Source organism: Suricata suricatta, chromosome 6, assembly GCF_006229205.1.
Source record: "Suricata suricatta isolate VVHF042 chromosome 6, meerkat_22Aug2017_6uvM2_HiC, whole genome shotgun sequence".
NCBI lineage: Eukaryota > Metazoa > Chordata > Mammalia > Carnivora > Herpestidae > Suricata > Suricata suricatta.
In genome coordinates this window covers 30668419-30689579 of record NC_043705.1, presented here as the reverse complement: position 1 = coordinate 30689579, position 21161 = coordinate 30668419, and the positions used below count along the sequence as shown (strand labels likewise).

At 34.8% G+C, this 21161-nt stretch overlaps 1 protein-coding gene across 4 annotated transcripts in view; it reads right to left on the bottom strand.

Annotated features, from left to right (window-relative positions):
- The window catches only part of LOC115294286 (ankyrin repeat and KH domain-containing protein 1), a 122198-nt gene that overhangs the window by 56656 nt on the left and 44381 nt on the right, over positions 1 to 21161 (bottom strand). For 3 of the 4 annotated variants that reach the window (XM_029942052.1, XM_029942054.1, XM_029942053.1), the window contains exons 8-10: positions 12417 to 12654; positions 12112 to 12303; positions 7575 to 7684 (exon numbers count right to left, since the gene is read on the bottom strand). In XM_029942052.1, the coding sequence (XP_029797912.1) occupies positions 7575 to 7684; positions 12112 to 12303; positions 12417 to 12654 (540 nt within the window). The remainder of the gene's footprint in view (positions 1 to 7574; positions 7685 to 12111; positions 12304 to 12416; positions 12655 to 21161) is intronic. The other variant, XM_029942055.1, reaches the window with a different exon arrangement.

The window sequence follows — 21161 nt, the reverse complement described above, 5'->3', positions numbered from 1 at the left end:
CTGAAAGCTCAGAGCTGAAGGCTGCTTCTGATTCTGTGTCTTCCACTCTCCCTGCCTCTCCCCTGCTCATGCTCTGTCTCTCTCTTAAAATGTTTTTAATTTATAAAAAACCCAAAAGTCTACCTCAGTAAGGAATTACATAAAGCATTGAACGGTGATACCTATTTCTTTCAACATATGCGACTTTTCATTATACACCCATAAAATGTCTCTAGAAGGATACAAGAAATTAACAGCATTGATTGCTAATGGAAATTAAGTGCCTATGGGGCACTTTTATATTTTGTGAATTTTGAACCCTACAAAGAAATTACCTATTTATAACTAAGAAACAGGGATACCTGGGTGACTCAGTTTGTTAAGTAGCCAACTTCGGCTCAGGTCATAATCTCACGGTCTGTGGGTTCGAACACCACATCGGGTTCTGTGCTGACAGCTCAGAGCCTGGAACCTGTTTCAGATTCTGTGTCTCCCTCTCTGTCTGTCCCTCCCCCACTCATTCTTTGTCTCCCTGTCTAAAAAATAAATAAACCATAAAAAAACTTTTTTAAGACTAAGAAATAAAATTTTCAATCAATTATAAACTTTTGTTAAACACTAATTTAGCCACAATAATGAGGAAAATAACTGACTGGCATAAGACCAACTACTATGCAATACAGCAAAGATATCATAATTAGCAATGCTGTGAACCTACCACACTTCTTTAGGTTGGTTCTATTTATTTATTTTGGTTCTATTTATTTATTTCATCTAAAACAGATTCATTGTGAACATAAAGATAAAACCATGTTCTATCTCATGTCCTTGGTGTCCTCTTCTTTCACCCCTTTATTTTCAAGGTAGCAAATATCTTAAAGTAAAATGGCATCCTAAATTCCTTGTTTCTCATTGAACAATGCCTATGTATACTTGAAAGTCAAAGCTGTAAAAAAAGATTCCTACATAGAGGACATTTTGAAAAGTTTTAAGGTATATAGGTGAGAAAATATAACACAAGTTTATCTTGCTACTTGAGATAAACTTCAATGGTAAGGGGAAAAAAACAACCTATTTATAATTGAATAATTCCAAAGATAACTGGAAGGACTTCTATTCTTGAGGAAATAGTTTACTTAAAACAAAAATCCATATCAAGGAAACTCTTCCTTGAATTAGGGTCAAGGAAATAATGATTTATCATTATAATGCCAGATTTTTCTTTATTGGAATAGTCTAACTAATTTAATTGTGTATTTTAGGGATTAATAACTTTTACCTAGTGAGATAATCTATAAAGTATGATCTATAAAGTTATGACAAGTTAAATCTGCTATTAACTAAATTAACAACAAAAATAATGTTCAAGGTAATTCAAGATACATGTAATATATACAAATATTCTGAGAGAAAATAACTTATATAACACTTATTATAATTATCAGTAATGGTTTATAGTCTTAAAAATTCATTTTCTTTGGGGCATGTGGGTGGCTCAGTCAGTTAAGCTTTCAACTTTGGCTTAGGTCATGATCTCATGGTTTGTGTGTTCAAGCCCTGCCTGCTTAGCATTCTTTCCCTCTCTATGCCCCTCCCTGGCATACAAGCTCCTGCACACACACCCCCCTCTCTTTTTTTCTCAAAATAAATAAATAAACTTAAAAAATTCATTTTCTTTAAGGATTTCATAGAACTTTACATATTCTCGGACTAAGAAACCACTCAAGATCATCTAGTCCATCTAATATCTCCAAATAGGTAGTTCACTTGCTCTTCAGGAATCATAAAATTAGGGTTTTTTTAAATTTTTATTTATTTTTGAGAGAGAGCACATGCAGGGGATGGGAAGAGAGAGAGAGAGACAGGATCTGAAGCACTCTCTGTGCTGACAGCAGAAAGCCTGATGCAGGGCTTGAACTCACAAACTGTGAGATCATGAACTTAGCCCAAGTCAGCTGCTTAATAAACTGACCCACTCAGGTGCCCCAGAAAAGTAGATGTCTGAAGCCAGGTTGTTAAAGATCATCTGGTCTGAACCCCTCAAACAAACAAACAAACAAACAAGGAAAAATACGAGTAAGAGAAGGAGGAGTTAGAGAAGGAAGAGAAACAAAGAAGCCTAGAGAATTTAAGTGATTTTCCCAAGGACACCTAGCAGAGCCAAACAAAGAATATTTACATGACTTGTTAGAAGAGCCCAGAAAATAATACTAAATTTCATTTTACTTATTTTATTTTTAAAAAATTTTTTTACATTTATTAAAAATTTTTTTTAATGTTTTTTTATTTATTTTTGAGAGACAGAGAGAGACAGCGCAAGCAGGGGAGGGTCAGAGAGAGAGGGAGACACAGAATCCGAAGCAGGCTCCAGGCTCTGAGCTGTCAGCATAGAGCCCGATGCGGGGCTTGAACCCACTAACTGTGAGATCATGACCTGAGCAAAAGCTGGATGCTTACCCGACTCAGCCACCAGGCGCCCCTACATTTCTTTATTTTTGAGTGACAGAGAGAGACAGAGCACAAATGGAGGAAGGGCAGAGAGAGAAGGAGACACAGAATCTGAAAAAGGCTCCAGGCCCTGAACTGTCAGCACAGAGCCCAACACAGGGCCCGAACTGACAAACGATGAGATTGACCTGAGGCGAAATCAGATGTTTAACCGACTGAGTCACCCAGGCGCCCCTAAATTTCATTTTATAAATGAGAAGAGAGAGGCAAGTGTTTGCTTATTATATCAGTGATTTGATGGCCATAATGAAAAACTTAGATGTACTGTCTAAGGTTCCATAGCATTAGTTCCTTTTAAACAACTAAGTGTAGCCTTTGTTATTCATTAGACATCCATTCAGATATAAGATTATAGAATGCCTTCCATAGGCATTTCTTCCTAGAGTAAGTTCTACTTTTGAATAGCAATGTTGGCCTATGCAATGTTAAGGTGGGTCACTATATCTCTTTAAATGAGCATAACTAGAATGTACTTACAGTTCCTATTACTTGTATTAGTTGTTTATTATAGGAGGTACTCCTTGAATTCAGAACTTACTGACCAGTTATACTACAATATAACTCTTCTAGAAATGAAACGCCAAGGAGCTGGAGACAAGAAAGAAATACTTATTTACCTCATTTATATATCACTCTTTCTCCCATTTCAAAGTCAGCTTTGGTGGCAAATACATGTGAAGGAAATTCTATAGAGGACAATTATTTCTTAGATCTTAACAAATGTATCAAAGTTTTAATATTGAAATGAACATGTCATGATGACAAGAAAAAGATTCTATCATCTTCACAAACGGTTTGAAAGACATAAACATCAAATCAAAACATCTCCAACATATTAGCAAACACAAAGTCAAAACTGAAAGCAAGCAAGAGAGAAAAAAGCAGAGTTTTACAATCAAATTATACTGTTGAATAGTTAACGGTGCCAATTCTCCACCTTGAACATGAAAAGTAATAGTACTGGGAAGACTGTTGTAAAAGAAATTAAGCCAAAGTGCTTTCAGTGAAGCTAGATAGCTACAGAGATGAGAACAAGTATGAAATAATAAAACGCTGCCTTCAGGTGTAAAGACCAAAAGTTGGAGAATGGCCTAGAGTAATATAGGATACCAGAGCATGTCAAAGACTATAGGAATTGGTCAATCTCAGTTACTAACTGGTGTTGTTAGTAACTTCTGATCAAACAATTCAGTAATAAATGTGCAAGGACATGAATAATAGAAAAAAAATTTCTTTTCAGAGAAACACGATTAAGAAGTTTCCAAAGGCAGTTTTTTTAAAAAATGTGTCGTTAAATTTTTAAGTAAACCTAATTTTTTAATATAAACTTTCTTACAATGGGTTTACATCATATGCCTATAATCACATCAATGCTAAAAACAAACCTGGGCCCAATAAACAAAGATGCTATGCAGAAAAATAAAACATATAAAAGAATCATCTTTATTTCAGTATATAATAATTCCCATTATTGGGGTAATAAGAAATGCAAACATCAGGAAGATTTGGATTAAATGATCTACTCAAGTCTCTCTACTTTCAGAGTAGTTAAAATGAGTCTCCTTATTAAACAGGGAGAATTTTCAAAAAATTCTGGAATTAATGGGTAATTTTTCATCTAATTTATGATTTTCAAAAAGAACATTTTAAGTGGACTATTTAAGAATAATAAATGAGTCTAAGTTTTAAATAGATTATTCAAATGTATTCAATTATGAAAAAGGTTGACAAACTACATACCAATCCACAATTGATATGAATGGAAATAGTCAATGTCCTTTTTACTAGAAATACATATAAATATTTTAAAATTAAAATATTTTTAAACTAGGAAAAATGATGTTTCAAATAACTAAGTTTCAAATTAGAACATGCACATATAGGATCTACCTGAAAATGCTCAAGTATGCTATCAGCTCTGGCTGAGAATTTTTTTAAAGCAATAAATAAGAAAATATCTAGATTTCCTTAACATTAAACCCTCGATTATATCTGCTACACATTTAGAATGAAAAGCCCTAAAACTTTTCAGTTTCATCTCAAGCTACAATATAAGAAAACCAAATTGTTGCATTAAATTTTTTTAAACCAAAATTAAGATTCTAACTGATTCTGGTACAATATATTTTAATGAATGGGAAACAATAGCTTTTAAGCTCTTCTTTAAAGACTGTAATACCAAAACGTTGAACTGTGGCAAAAGTTAGGCTCTAAAATCTAACAAGGCATAGGAGTTTGTCAAACTGTGTTACAAAGGTTGATTGTACATCTTTATTTCAAACTGAAGGTAAAAATAGTTACCTCCAAATGAAGGTTCTCAGCCAGCCCCCACAAATCAAAATATGCATTTAACGTAAACAACTAGCAAATATTCATATCAGGAGCACAACTATGGGATGCCAGGGATAAAAGGGGAGTGCAAAGTTTTCTGTCTGCAAGCCGATGGAGGAAATCAGTACAGCCAAAAACAGATGCGAGAAGGTGGCAGCAAAGAAGGGAGGACAAGAGAGAAGCTACTGCCTTGCAAGGTTTAGCAAGTAAAAATCATTAGTCACTTTTCCTCAGGATTCACATCAATCTGCCTGCTTTACTCACTTCTTATTTTTTATTATGCCTTGTTTCCCCCACTCTGCCTTATATAGTAAAGCCTGAAATCATAAAGTTTATTTATAGGTTTTAAATACCAAATTTACTATACTTTCCCATACTTGCCCCATTTTAAAGAACAATGACAATAAGTTATATTAAAAAAAAATAAAAGTGCTGATTCTTATTAATCAAGAAAAGAACTAGTATTAACATTAAAATGTCTTTCAACAGACAGCAAAAGCAAAGAACGGGCAATATATTTTTAAAGTTAAAAAAATCAATATATGGTATTATTCAAGAGATAAAAAGTTATGCACATGAAGGTATTAAATCTTACCAGTATTTGTAACAGTGAAAAATGAAGAGCAAGTCAAATATGAAGATTATGTAGCAATATGGAAAAGATTTTGATAGAACGCAGTGGAAAAAATAGAGAACTATATTATACTATAGTTATAATTACACATAAATATGAATGCAAAGATAGATTGCAAAATAGAAAAATATACAATTCTATTAGATAACATTTATTATCTTTCTACTCAATTAAGATATATATTTATCTGAGCCGCTTTATAATCTTAGAGTTTGAATGTAAAAGTATAATAAATTAAAATCTTTCTATCTGTTCACTTAATATAATTTGTCTGAGGAACTCTAACCATACTCTGTTTATGTAATTTCAGAAGATTATAAAAATAAAACATTTAAAAATATTTCATACTAGATTTTTAACTCATTTGAAATTCTATAGATTTTGCTACATATTAGATTCTATTTAATAGATAACACTTCTTTTTACTATTTACTACTTTAATAATAATTCTCAATAAACAGATTGAGAAAATGATTCTGCTATAGAAAAATGGAAAGAAGAGAGAATTCAGATAAGAATTCAGAGAATAAGAGTATTAAACTTGGTATACAGCTTTTATGCTGTACCCTATTTCTTTATTTCAAGTGATGAAATACTTTAATTCTCAATTTTTATTGATGACCCAAAGCAACTCTAAAAATGGGAAAAGATCTAGATAGAAAAAGGGCAGAATATTAAAATCTACTTAACATATCATTCTGCATACTTTTCAAGCAAAAAAAAAGTACACTTCTCAAAAATTCTAACTGATGGGTTAGATCCTGATTACTGAGAATGAATATCAGCGTTGCCATTATAATACTCAGTATTAGTAGAAATGATGATAAATAAATAGCACAATCATACTATGCATTTATGTTAACCCATAATTATTTTCCAACAATGTTGTCAGGTAGCTATGTGGGAATGTCTATTAGAAATGGTTTAAAAGGCAATATTTGCACAATTTTTCCTAAATAATGTTATTATATCAATTCTCTACAATACTTATAGCTGTGCATATCACACATAGATTTTTAAGAAATACATAAGGAAATTCAGGGGAGAGATGCCTGGGTGGCATAGCTGATTAAGCCAACTCTTGATTTTGGCTCAGGTCATGATCCCTTGATTTGATTCGGGAGATCAAGCCCCACAGTTGAGCTCTGTGCAGACAGTGTGGAGCCTATTAGGAATTCTGTCTCTTCCTCTCTCTCTGCCTCTCCCCAGTTGATGCAGATGTATGTGCACACTCTTGCTCTCAGAATAAACTTTTTTTAAAATAAGGAAATTCAGGGGGAAACTCTAGAAAGCAATTTAAAGTACTCTCACAAAATTAAAATGAATCAAAGCACATATCTGAGGGAGAAGCAAACATCTCTAAGGTGAAAAATTATGTAGAATTTCCCACATTTGTAACAATTATTATACAAATGAACCTTCCATCTAATTTGAAATTTTCAAAAACCAAAATAGAAAATACTAAAAGAACAGAAAAAGAGTAGAATATTACAATAATGTTGGTAGGAAGAGGATAGTAGCTTTCTTTTTATATGTCGAACTAATTAAAAAAATAACAAAGAAATCACTCAAAGTGATTTGATAGGTTATTCTATTCTGGAAACATATCATTGAACTTATGATATGTCTAATAAAGAGTAGTTTAAAAAAATTTTTTTTATGTTTTTTATTTATTTTTGAGAGACCGAGAGAGACAGCGTGAGCAGGGGAGGGTCAGAGAGAGAGGGAGATACAGAATCTGAAGCAGGCCCCAGGCTCTGAGTTAGCTGTCAGCACAGAGCCCTATGCGGGGCTTGAACCCACAATCGTGAGATCATGACCTGAGCTGAAGCCGGATGCTTAACTGACTGAGCCACCCAGGCGCCCCTAAAAAGTTCAGGAATATCAAATGGGATTGGAATAAGTGGAAGAACAACTAATAGTTTCACCCAGGAAACCAAAGGGCCTATTAAAAGCTAAGTACTTTTAAATATATTTAATAAATGCAACAAATAATGAAACTTTTTAAAAAGTTATTTTCTACAAAGTATGCAAACTACTGATCTCTTTACTAGTGTTTCTAAATGTTAAAAATAGATGGAGCATCAACATTCACAAAAGAAATTTAAAAATAATATCTTACTAAGTCGGCGCCTGCTTGAAGTAAAACATCTGCAACATCTGTATGTCCATTCTCACAAGCGTAGGTTAAGGCTGTGTCTCCTGTTGCTGTTGTAGCATGAACATTAGCACCTAGCAAGCAAAAAAACCCAAACGTTTGTTTACTTTATAAACTGTAAAGTCATATTAAATGGTTCAGTTCTGCAATTTTGTGAAATTGATGAATTCAATCTCTGAAAATATTAGAAAGTATTTTAAGTATCCTAATTTTTCTTTTTCTTTTTTAAATATATTTTTAATGTGTATTTTTTAATTTTTGTTTTTAAATTTTTTTAATGTTTATGTATTTTGAGAGAGACAGAGAGACAGAGAGTGAGCAGGGGAGGGGCAGAGAGAGAGGGAGACACAGAATCCGAAGCAGGCTCCAGGCTCTGAGCGGTCAGCAAATAGCCTGATGCGGGCATGAACTCACAAACCGCAAGATCACGACCTGAGCCGAAGTCAGACGCTTAACCTACTGAGCCACCCAATCACCCCTAATGTTTATTTTTTTAGAGAGAGTGAGAGTACATGTGAAAGAGCACTGGGGAGGGGCAGAGACAGAGAGAGACAGAATCTGAAGCAGACTCCAGGCTCAGAGCTGTCAGCACAGAGCCCAACGTGGGTCTGCAACCTGTGAGATCATGACCTGAGTCAAAGTTGGAGGCTTAACTGACTGAGCCTCCCTGGTGCCCCTTAATTTTCTTTTCAATATGCTCTGTAAAAATGATTTTATGTAGACAGAAAGCGACTAAACCAAATTATTTTAAAACATAATAATTTGCCTATGTGTCCCCAGTAAGATATACTCTGAGTGGAGTGAAGGGGCAGAGGAGAGCTGGGGGAAAAAAAAAACCCCAACAGTGTCAGTTTTTGGAAATCATATTGGTGATAATGTTGGTCTGTATTCTGGGATAGTTCTATAGCTATTATGGAAAATCAAATGAGTAATCCTTTGGTGAAAAGTGAAATTTTGGCATGGTTGAAAGAAAACACAAATTGAAGATTGTTGAGGTTAAGTAAAAACTCTATGGTTCTGAATTGCAAGTACTGACATGAGCTCTATAAGGATTCTTTTATCCATAAGAAAAGTTAGTACTTCCTAACTCTGACAAACCAAGAAGTTCGAGAGACAATGACAGACCAAGCAAAAATAGTCTCTAGCTTTACAATGTGGTCTCTGCTACATACTATTTCCTACGAAATGGAATTAGGGCTTCTTAGAAAAATGATTGCTAGCAAAACTAAGGCAAAAACTGTATTAAGATGTGTCTGAAATACCTTACCATAACAGAAAGCAAGGAAACTATCAGAGACCACAGAGTGAGGTCACCTCAAAAGGATTTAGGGGCTAACCTTATTGACCAAAGATGATCAAATGGTCCCTCTTTTCACAGTTTTTGCCTCTAAAAGAGTAAGGACTACGATGGAATAAAATCCATTATTATGTTTAAACTCGTAAGTTCAAACAATGTTCAAATAAAAAACAAAACAACACTTCATTGGTTACCACTGAAGAATGCTAGGGGATCACCTCATTATTTTGGACACTAGTAAATAAAAGGGAAAAAGATCAAATTGTTGTTTTTATATGATTTATGCCTAAGGGTAACCAGATAGTTGATGAAAGGAAGCTTCCCTTTATAGACATATTCTAGCTATTAAAGTAAGGATTAAGAAGTGAGAATATCTCTTTGTAACTCCTAACAAATTAATGGATATAAGCAATGATCATTTACAGCTAATATCACAAAAAGACATTTACTACCTTCTAAAGAAAGTATACAAATACTACCTAAGAAGTAGTCTAGTAAAACAAACAAACACGTCATACCCATATTCTTTTCTAGATCTAACTACTGTAACTTTGAAGGAAACCCAAGAGACAGAAAAACAAGTAAAATAAAATCATGAAGATACAACTAGCAAAACCCATACCAGGGGGTGCCTGGGGGGCTCAGCTGGTTAAGCATCTGGCTTCGGCTCAGGTCAGATCTCACGGTTCGTGGGTTCGAGACCCGCGTCGGGCCCTGTGCTGACTGCTAGCTCACTCAGAGCCTGGAGCCTGCTTCAGATTCTGTATCTCCCTCTCTCTGACCCTCCCCTGCTTGCACTGTCTCTCTCTGTCTCTCAAAAATAAATTTAAAAAATTAAAAAAATTTTTTTTAAATCCATACTGTGGGAAGACTAAAGGATAAGCATTCCATTTCTTCAGTGAAAACTTGCAAGGAAATATAGAAAGATGGAAGAGGAGCCTGGAAGGGGAGCCCATAGACAAAACAGACTGAAGAGACATACTGATCAACAGTTGTTGTTGTATGAATCTTATTTGCATCTTGATTCAAAAAGGCCATTAAACACACACATTGACATTTGTAAGAAAAATACAAAAAGTGCTTAGGTATTTAATGATACTAAGGAATTATCATTTTAAAATGTTAGGTAGGAGGTGCCTGCATGGCTATCATTTAAACTCAGGTCATGATCTCACCATCCTGGGATGGAGCTGAGCCAGGGTCAGGCTCTGCACTGACAGCACTGAGCCTGCTTAGGATTCTTTCTCTAGCCCTCCCATGCTTATGTGCACATTCTCTCTCTCTCTCTCTCTCTCTCTCTCTCTCTCTCTCTCTCTCTCTCTCAAAATAAACCTGGTTCTTAGGGTTCATTATACTATTTTCTGTGTTTAAAAAAAATGCCATAACAAAAAGGTTCTTAAAAAAAAGGTTCCTGAATTTTTTTAAATGGTATAGGCAATGTATTAAAATTCCCATTAGGTGTTTTTTTAGTGCTACACTCCTAAAAATAATTTCATGTAAGTTAAGCATACTCTAATCTGAAAAACATTTATTTATTGATTGATTGATTGATAATTTTTTTAGATAGTGATCATATAAAAAATTGATTCTAAAACTCCTGAAATAGTTTTGGAAACTACATACTTATACAAGACTCCATGATAGTCCAATAGAAAAAATGATGTCATGAGTTCGAAGCTTGAATATTAGCCTTGTCACTTATTAGGGTGTGTTCAATAACAGCAAGACTTTACTTAGACGAATATGGGAAGACTACAGAAAGGTAACCATTGGTAAGAACTCCTGCAGGGGACACAATTACTAAAAATGATGGAGGAGGTTCAATAACTGATTAATGCATACATTAACTGCAGTGATTAATAACACGTCAGTCCAAGAAGAGTTCACCTTGTGTGTATGATTGGTTTGTGCTTTGGTTCAAAATCTAAACAATCATCTGAACCATTAACAATTCTAAGAAATTATTTCAATAATAATTTTTAAAAAATTGAGCTATAATGAAATTAATCTGAGCTATAATGAAATTAATGTTTAACATCTGAGCTATGATGAAATTAATGTTAACAGTGAAAGGATGAATAAAGTAATAAGGATGAATAAAGTTTTGCTAAATATTTTATCTTCCTTTATGTATTAATTTATTTATATATCAAAAATTAAAGAATATATCAGACATGTATAAATATATTTTTTCTATTATTTCTAAAGAATATATAAAGGTATGGGGTGCCTGGGTGGCTCAGGTCATGATCTCACAGCCAGTGAGTTTGGGTCATGCATCAGGCTCTGAGCTGACAGCCCAGAGCCTGGAGCCTGCTTGGGATTCTGTATCTCCCTCTCTCTCTGCCCCTCTCCTGCTCATGCTCTGTCTCTCTCTTTCTCAAAAATACATAAACATCAAAAAAAAATTAAACAAAAAAGAATTTATAAAGGTATTTATCTATCTAGATCTAATGTTTTCTGGTACATTCTTATTTTGCTCTATAAAACTACAAATATTTTGTACAAAACTACTCATTTCTTACTGATGCTCAACAATGTATAAAGCACAAACAATTTTTTTATATTTATTCATTTTTGAAAGACAGAGACAGACACAGAGCGTGAGTTAGAGAGGGCCAGAGAGAGAGGGATACACAGAAATCAAAGGAGGCTCCAGGCCTCACACTGTCAGAACAGAGCATGATGCGAGGCTAAAATCCATGGACCCTGAGATTATGACCTGAGCCAAAGTCAGTTAATCTTGGCTCAGGTCATGATCTCATGGTTTGTGGGTTTGAGCCCCGTGTTGGGCTCTGTGCTGACAGCTCAGAGCCTGGAGCCTGCTTCAGACTCTGTGTCTCCCTCTCTCTGCTCCTCCCCTGCTCTGTGTCTGTCTGTCTTCTATCTGTCTCTGTCTCTCTCTCTCTCTCTCTCTCTCTCTCTCTCTCTCTCTCAAAGTAAATAAATAAGCATTATAAAACAAGAGATGAGACCTTTGGGAGCTTTACTAGTGAGGAATTCTAAGTAGAACATGGGCTGAGGCAGTAGATTAGTAAAAATGTTAACAAGGTCTGTTTCTCCAGCTTTCTCAGGTATGAAGTCCGTGCCTCTGGTGATAAGGGTGTCTTTTTACTTCTTAGTACAGGGAGGGCATTTTACTGATAAAGTTACGAAAGCTATATAAAAAGCCTTTTTCTAAAAGACATTTCTAAAGCCACATACCTGCAGCCAGTAAATATTTAACCAACTCGAGGTGTCCCTCCTGCGATGCCTCCATCAGAGGTGTGGAGCAGCCAAGTTCTACATCAGCCCCGGCCTTAATCAAGAAGTCTGCAACTTCAGAAAATCCGCCACAGCAAGCCAAAGTCAGAGCAGTTTCTTGGGTTTCTTCCGTCTGAGCATTTATATTTGCTCCTGAGCAAAGCATAAAACCTTGTAAAACTAGTGGAAAAAGACTTGTAACTTCACTGATAACACAATTTCCAAAGGAAATTGATTTTTTAATTAAAGAAATAAAACTACTTTACCTTGTGCTAAGAGCAGTGCCACCATCTCTTCGTGTCCTTCCCGAGCAGCTTCCATCAAGGGAGTGTATCCTTCATCGTTAACCTCTTCGAGATTTGCTCCCCTTTCAATAAGGAGAGCTGCCAGTTCCACGTGTCCCCCGCAGGCAGCGAGCGTCAACGGAGACTCGAATGAATCTGCAGGCATGTTCACTTGAGCACCACTATCCAGAAGCAAGCGTGCTACCTCGACATGTCCATCCTGCAGATTTTCAGAAGTAAAACAAGTAGGAAGACATGGGTTTTTGTTGTTTTGATATTTTAAAATTGGGAGAACAGAAGAGACTAAGAAAAGACAGAAAGGAAGAAAGAGAACAAGATGCACCTTAGATATACATATACTATCACGCCCAGCTGAGAAGCGAGCTGTCTTATCGAAAACTTCATTGAAATTACTTTACTTCTGAGCAAGACAAAATATTGAAAAGAATCAGACTTATGAAATATATTTACAATTCTAAATAATTTCAAATTTCCACACTCTTGGAAAGTTCCAGTAGGTTAATGGAAATAGTACCTCAAACAATTATTGTTTGTACAACTGCCAGGTCATATATAACTATACCTTCAAACCTAGGTGTCATGCTTAAGTGTAAAAATTGTGTTACGTCTGTTTAAAAAAAACAAAGACTTGGCAAAAAACAACAACAACAACAACAAAAATAATAAATTCTATGAAGTCATTACCACTAGGGATTATGTTGCCAAGGAAAACCCCTGTGGACTGATAGTACCCAATGATTTTCCTCAGCCCTAGCTTGTTACAGTGAGACAAAGAATTTTACAACGATTTAAAAATAAGTATCAATTCACTTGTAAGTAATATTACCATGGGTCCATCTGCACAAACAGTAATGCAATTAATAAATCATTCTTATGGAGGGTATTCATTCTGTCCCTCTATCACCATAAATATCCTTCTTTAGTTTCAAATTCTTTACTTCAAAATTTTATGTAGGCCTTATCTCTTACTGTGACATATAAAGCCAAATGCTATGTTGTTCCACATTTCAAAAATGACCAAAATATTACTAATGAAAGGCAAAGACTGATTATAAAAACAATGTTTTAGAAGGTTGTGTAATTCTTTTATTAAGGAATTAAAGAAATCTTAATTAAATGTTAGATTTCAGTATCCATCAAAAATTCCATTATATTTAACTAAAGACTAGCCCAGCTTTAATCACTGTTGACATGATGTCAAAAACAAATGACTTGGCATTAAAATTTCAGTTTAACTAAAACAAAAATAAAACTAAAATTCTATCTTTACTATTAAATACTAACCCTTCAAATATATGTAAAATAATACATACATTATTTTAATATATATGTTGGATTTTTCTTAAAGTAGGTTCCACGCGCTGCATCGAGCCCAGTGCTGGGCTTGAACTCACTACTATGAGATCAGAAACTGAGCTGCGGTCAAGAGTCAGACACAACTGACTAGGCCAACCAGATGCCCCTAAAATAAAATGTATTTTAACTAAGTCACTGTATTAAGTTATTTAGCATTTAAAATACATTTCTAATTGAAAAGAAAAAATAATTTAGGAGTATTCACAGATCAGGGAACTAATGTTGTGCATAGCTCCTCTAGTTTCTCAATAGTTTTGTGTGAATTTACTTCAATTTCTTCATTGACTCTGCTACCATATCTTGAGTAAGAGAGAAATTATACCAAGCACTTTTTGCCTTTTTTAAAATATTTTTTTAATGTTTGTTTATTTTTTAGAGAAAGAGACAGAGACACAGAGTGCAAGCAGGGAGGGGCAGAGAGAGAGGGAAACACAGAATCCAATGACAGGCTCCAGGCTCTGAGCTGTCAGCACAGAGCCCGACGTGGGACTCGAACTCGCAGAACGCGAGATCATGACTGGAGCTGAGGTAGGACACCCAAATGACTGAGCTACCCAGGCGCCCAGCACTTTTTGCTTTAATAAACCATATTTATTTTGCCAAAGGAAAAAATAAGAAAGAAGTAAAAACAGACTAATCCAATTTTAAAGGTCTAATATCATTATTAGAATTTTTTAAAATTCTAAGGCTTTTAATCTTCGACTTAGGTCAGTAGCCAGTAATGTACTCACTCTTCTATAATAAACAGCTGTAAAAAATGGGGAAAAGATATAGAGCAACGGGAGGCATGAACCACAACCAACCTAAGGCTAGGCACTAATAAAAAGCAGCACATAAGCTGAACCCTACATTCACTCCAGTTTTCTCTCTTTAGGCATCTCCCAAACTATGGTCTAAGGAAATTGAAGGTAAACAAAGAGTAAAGATCTCTTTCGGCAAAGAAAACAAAAGATGAGAATATAAGGCAGCCAGAAGAGTTAGGACCTGGAGAAGTGGGCAGGATACCTAAGGGGAAAAAATACAGAGGAGGAATCTCAAAAATCTATATAAAATTATCTTCAGAAACTTGGGCAACTCCTGAGTTGAACACACCAAGGATGATACTCCAGGATGTCTAGTAGAGATTGGCTGCTGAAAGGTTAGAGATTTTGGGAGTTAGGCAGAATAGAAAGACAATGGTGAATATCTAGGATATCATTTGAGATAGTAGAGGTCCATACGTAAGGAATACCCAAAGATCAAATAGCAAGGAACTACAGTATACAAGTAAAGCTGAATTAGGGACACATGGGTGGCTCAGTCGGTTAAGTGTCCGACTTCAGCTCAGGTCATCATCTCGCGGTTCATGAGTACAAGGCCCACATGTCTGCTGTCAGCATAGAACTCACTTCAGATCCTCTGTCCCCCTCTCTCTGCCCCTCCCCTGCTTGCCTGCACTCTCTCTGTCTCAAAAATAAATATATTAAAAAAAGAATAAAGCTGAATTTAAGCCTCAATATGATTAGAGTGACCCATTGGAAATTTAACTCCCTGCTAGAACAAAATTTAACAGTTCAAAAAGAATGACAGGATAGGGACACCTCAGTGGCTCAGTCGGTTGAGCATCTGATTCGTGGTTTCAGCTCGGGTCATGATCTCATGGGTTTGTAAGACTAAACTCAACATCAAACTCCATGCTAAGTACAGAGTCTGCTTGCCATTCTCTCTCTCCCTCTCTCTCTGCCCCTCCCCTGCTTGCGTATGCACACATGCAGTCTCTTTCTCAAAATAAATAAACTCAAAAAAATGTTTTATTTTTTAAAAAAGACAGGATAATCAAGATTCTTGAAAGGAATGATCTATAGCATATGACTTAAAACTAAATACACTAGACATATTAAAAGGCAAGAAAATATAATTGTCAAATATAAAATAACCAACAAAAATAGCCCTAGAAGCAAATAAAATATAAAATATTAAAGAAAAGGACAATTAATGATAATATTAAAGAGAATAAAGGGGGAGAAAATGAATAAAAAAATAAATTTTAAAGGTACTTGAGTGACTCAATTGGTTAACTATCTGGCTCTTGGTTTTGGCTCAGGTCATGATCTTGCAGTTTCATAAGTTTGGGCCCCATGTAAGGATCTATGTTGCCAATAGAAGCCTGCTTGGGATTCTCTGTCTCTTGCTCTCTCTCTGCCCCTTCCCCACTGTGCTCTCTCCATCTTTCTCAAAATAAGTAAACTTTAAAAAAATAATAAATTTCAACATAGAATCAGAATATAAGAACACTATAATAATAATAATTTTTTTTTTAAGTAGGCTTCATATCCAGCACAGAACCCAATGCAGGGCTTGAACTCATGACCCTAAGATCAAGACCTGAGCTGCGATCATGAGTCCGGTGCTTAACCAACTGAGCCACCCAAGTGCCCCTCAATAATTATATTAAAACATAAATGGTCTAAACAAACCAATTAAAAACACAAAGACTGACAGAGTGGATTACAAAACATGACCTAAAAAGACACTGTCTGCAGAAAAAAGTCACTTCACTATAACAATATAGGCATATCAAACATATCAAAGATTGAAAGGAAAGGGTAAAAACATTCATCAGAAAAACATTAATCAATGGAAAACAAGAATAGCTATAATAATATCAGGAGCCATATTAACAAAGGAGACCTCAGACCAAAGATTACCAGACAAAGAGAGAAACTTCACATAATGATAAAAGGGTCAATTGTGAAGAAGACATAGCAATTCTGAAAATGCGTATGTAACAAACAACAGAGCTCCAGCATGTTAAAAAAAAAAGAACCAAGTAAACGAAGTACAGAAATCCACAAGTACAAGTACAGTTGAATATAATAACACACCTCTCTCAAGAATTGTTAGAAAAAGTAGACTTTTGAGTCTACTCAATGTAGAAGAATTCTATCAATCAATAGGATCTAACTGACATTTACAGAACAGCAAACAGCAAAATACGCATCCTCCTCAAATGCACATGGAATATATGTACACATCTCTACTATAAAGCAAACTTCAAAAATTTTAAAGAAATCATACAGAATGTACTCTCTGATCACAATGGAACCAAACTAGAAATCATTAACAGAAAGGTAACAGGAAAATCTTCAGACATGTGGAAACAAAATACACATCAAAATAACCTATGAGTCACAGAGTCTCAAGTGGAATAAAAAAGAAAAATAGATGGAACTGAATGAAAACAAAATACAACATATTACAATTTATAAGACACGGGCAAAGTAGTGCTGAGAGGAAATTTTATAGCTCTAAGTGCATACAAGGAGAAGAGAGAAAAAAATCATGACCTAAGCTCACATTTCAAAAGCCTAGAAAAAGAAGAGCAAAACACATCCTGCAAGTAGAAGGAAATTCTAAATAAGAGAATGGAATTATCATACTCAATGATGATAAACTGAAAGTTTTCCCTGGAAAATCAGAAATAAGACAACGATGTCCCCTCTCACCAATTTTATTCAACATAGTATTAGAGAACCTAGCCTCAGCAAACAGACAACAATAAGAAATAAAAGGCATCCAAATTTGTAAAGAAGTAAAACTTTCACTGTTTACTGATTTCATGATACTACATAGAGAAAAACCCTAAAGACCTGACCAAAAAACTACTGGAACTGATAAATGAATTCAGTAAGATCATAGGAGACAAAATCAATGTACAGAAAACCACTGCCTTTTTATATGCTAATAATGAAGCAACAGAAAGAGAAATTAGGATAGCTATCTTGTTTATAATTGTACCCCCCAAATAATCAAATACCTAGTAAACCTAAACAGAAAGTGAAAGACCTATCCTCTGAAAACTCTAAAACACTTAGGACAGAAATTGAAGACAACACAAAGACATGGAAAGACAATCCAGGCTCATGGATTGGAAGAACAAATACTGTTAAAAAGCCCATACTACCCAAAGCTATCCAGAGACTTAATGCAATCCCTATCAAACTATCAACAGCATTTTTCTTTTTTACAGAACTAGAATAAACTAGAATAAATAATCCTAAAATTTTGTATGGAACAAAGACCCCAAATAGCCAAACCAAATCTTGAAAAAGAAAAACAAACCTGGAGATAACACAACTCCAAATTTCACGTTATACTACAAAGCTGTATTAATGAAAACGGTATGGTACTGGCACAAAAAAAGGACACAAAGATTAATGGCAAACCCACAATTATACAATCAATTAATTTTCAGCAAAAGAGGTAAGAATACACAACGGGAAAAAGACAGTTTCTTCACAAATGGTGTTAGGAAAACTGGACGGTTACATGCAAAAAAATGAAACAGGACTACTTTCTTACACCATACAAAAAAAATAAAGTGGACAATAGACAAAAGACCTAATGTGAGACCTGAAATCATAAAAATCATAGAAGAGAGAACAGGCAGTAATTTCTGTGACACTGGCTATAGCAACATTTTTCTAGATTTGTCTCCTGAGGCAAGGGAAATAAAAGCAAAAATAAACTAATAGGGACTATCTCAAAATAAAAAGCATCTATACAGCAAAGGAAACAATCAACAAAGCTAAAAGACAACCTAATGAGAGAATATTTGCAAATTTCATATGCAATCAAGTGTTAGTATCAAAATATATAAAGAACTTCTACAACTGAACACCCAAAAAACAAATAATCAAATTAAAAATGGGCAAAAGACAAATAGATATTTCTCCAAAGACATACTGATGGCCAACAGACACATGAAAAGATGCTCAACATTACCCAAAGCATACAAAGACACTAATTTGAAAGGATATATGCATTCCTATTTCTATTGCAGCATTATTTACACTAACCAAATTATGGAAGCAGTCCAAGTGTCCATCAATAGATGAATGGACAAAGAAGTGGTACATATATATAATGGAATATTATTCAGTCATATAAAAAATAAAATCCTGACATTTGCAACAACATGGATGGAACTAGAGAATTCACTCATATAAGGAATTTAAGAAACAAAACAAATTAGTAAAGGGAAAAAAGACAATTCAAGAAAGAGACTCTTAACTGTAGAGACAAACTGATGGTTACCAGAGAGGAAGTGGCAGGGCGGGGGCGGGCTGTGTGAAAAAGGTGATGGGGATTAAAGAGTACATCACCATAATAAGCACTAGTACAGAATTGCTGAATTACTTTATTGTACACCCAAAATGAACCTAACACCGTATATTCATTTTATTGGAATTAAAATAAAATTTAAAACTTAAATAAAAAAAAGTTACACAAACTAGAAACCAATTAAAGTAATCAAAAAAGAGTAACTCAAAACTGGCAGAAGGAAGGAAATAATAAAGGTTAGAGTAGAAATAAATGAAACAGAGAACAGAAAAACAGAGAAAAGTCAATAAAATCAAAAGCTGGTTCTTTGAAAAGATCAACAAAATTGACAAACCTTTAGCTAAATGGACAAAGAAAAAGAAAGAAAACTTAGATCAGTAAAATCAAAAATAACAAAAGTGGGGAGAGTACTACTAATTCTACAGAAATAAAAAGGATTATTAGAGAGTACACTGAACAACTGTATGGCAACAAAGTGAATAACCCTACATGAAATTGACAAATTCCTAGAAACACAAAACCTATCAAGACTAAATCACAAAGAAATAGGAAATGTGAATAGAACTTTAACTAGTAAAAGGAATGAATTAGTAATCTAATTACTGGTTAGAGAGTTCGAGCCCTGCATCTGAGAGCACAGAGCCCACTCTGGATCCTCTGTCCCTCCCCTTTCTCTACCCCCCCCATTACTGCTCATACTCTCTCTCTCTCTCTCTCTCTCAAAAATGAACAAACATGAAAAAAAGAAAGAGAAAAAGTACAGACCAATGTCTTTTATGAATATTGAATGCAAAAATCCTCAATCAAATACTACTAGTAAAGTGAATTCAGCAGCATATCATACCATGATCAAGGAGGACTTATTGAATTCAAGGATGGCTCAAAATATGAATGAATATGATCACTATAATACACCACATTAATAGAATAAGGGGAATAATCACATTACCATCTCCACTGATAGAAAAAAAAGCATCTCACAAAATTCGAAACCCTTTAATGATAAAAACACACAACAAATTAGGACTAGAAGGAAATTACCACAACATAGTAAGAGTCAGATATGCAAAACCCATAGCAAACATCTACTCAATGGTGAAAGACTGAAAGCTTTTCTTCTAAGATCGGGAACAAGGCAAGGATGTCCACTTTCACTACTTCTTTTCAACTAGTACAGGAAATTCTAGCCAGAGCAATTAGGTAAGAAGAGGGAAAAAAAAAAGAAGGCATCCAAGTAGGAAAAGAAGAAGTAAAATTATTTCTGCTTAAAGATGGTATATAGACTCCACATACACAAAATTATTAGAGCTTATAATGAATTCAGCAAAGTAGGATACAAAGAGAACAACATAAATTAATTGCGTTTAAATACGTTAAATGAAAAATATGAAAAGTATATTAGAAAACAATTCCATTTACAATAGCATCAAAAAGAATAAAATACTTAGGAATTAACCAATGAAGTAAATTATCTGTACAATGAAAACTACAAAACATTGCTGAAAAAATTAAAGAAGATACAAATTAGTGGAAACACATTCCATTTCCATGGATTGGAAACTTCAATATTACTCAAAGAAATCTACCAATTCAATGCAATTCCTATTAAAAGCCAAATGGTGTTTTTTACAGAAACATAAAAGGCCCATTCTAAAATTCATATAAAATCTAAAGGAACCCTGGGGTATCTGGGTGGCTCAGTAGGGTAAGTGTCCAACTTTGGCTCAGGTCATGATCTCAAGATTTATGAGTTCAAGCCTCATGTCAGGCTCTGTGCTAACAACTTGGAGCCTGGAGCCTGCTTCAAATTCTGTGTCTCCCTCTCTCTCTCTCTACCCCTTCCCTGCTTGAGCAAAATCTCTCTCTCTTTAATAAACTTAAAAAAAAATCTAAAGGAACCTTGAAAACAAACTTGAGAAAGAAGAATAAAGTAGGAGGATTCACACTTCCTGATTTAAAAAAAAATTTTTTGGGGGGCACCTGGGTGGCTCAGTTGGTTAAGCCTCCAACTTTGGCTCAGGTCAAGTCTCACATTCGTGGGTTCAAGCCCCGCGTCAGGCTCTGTGCTAACAGCTGGCTCAGAGCCTGGAGCCTGCTTCTGGTTCTGTGTCCTTCTCTCTCTGCCCCTTCCCCTCTCATGCTCTATCTCTCTCTGTATCAAAAATAAAATAAAACATTAAAAAAAAAAAGAGAGAGAGAAGGAAACACAGAACCGGAAGCAGGCTCCAGGCTCTGAGCCAGCTGTCA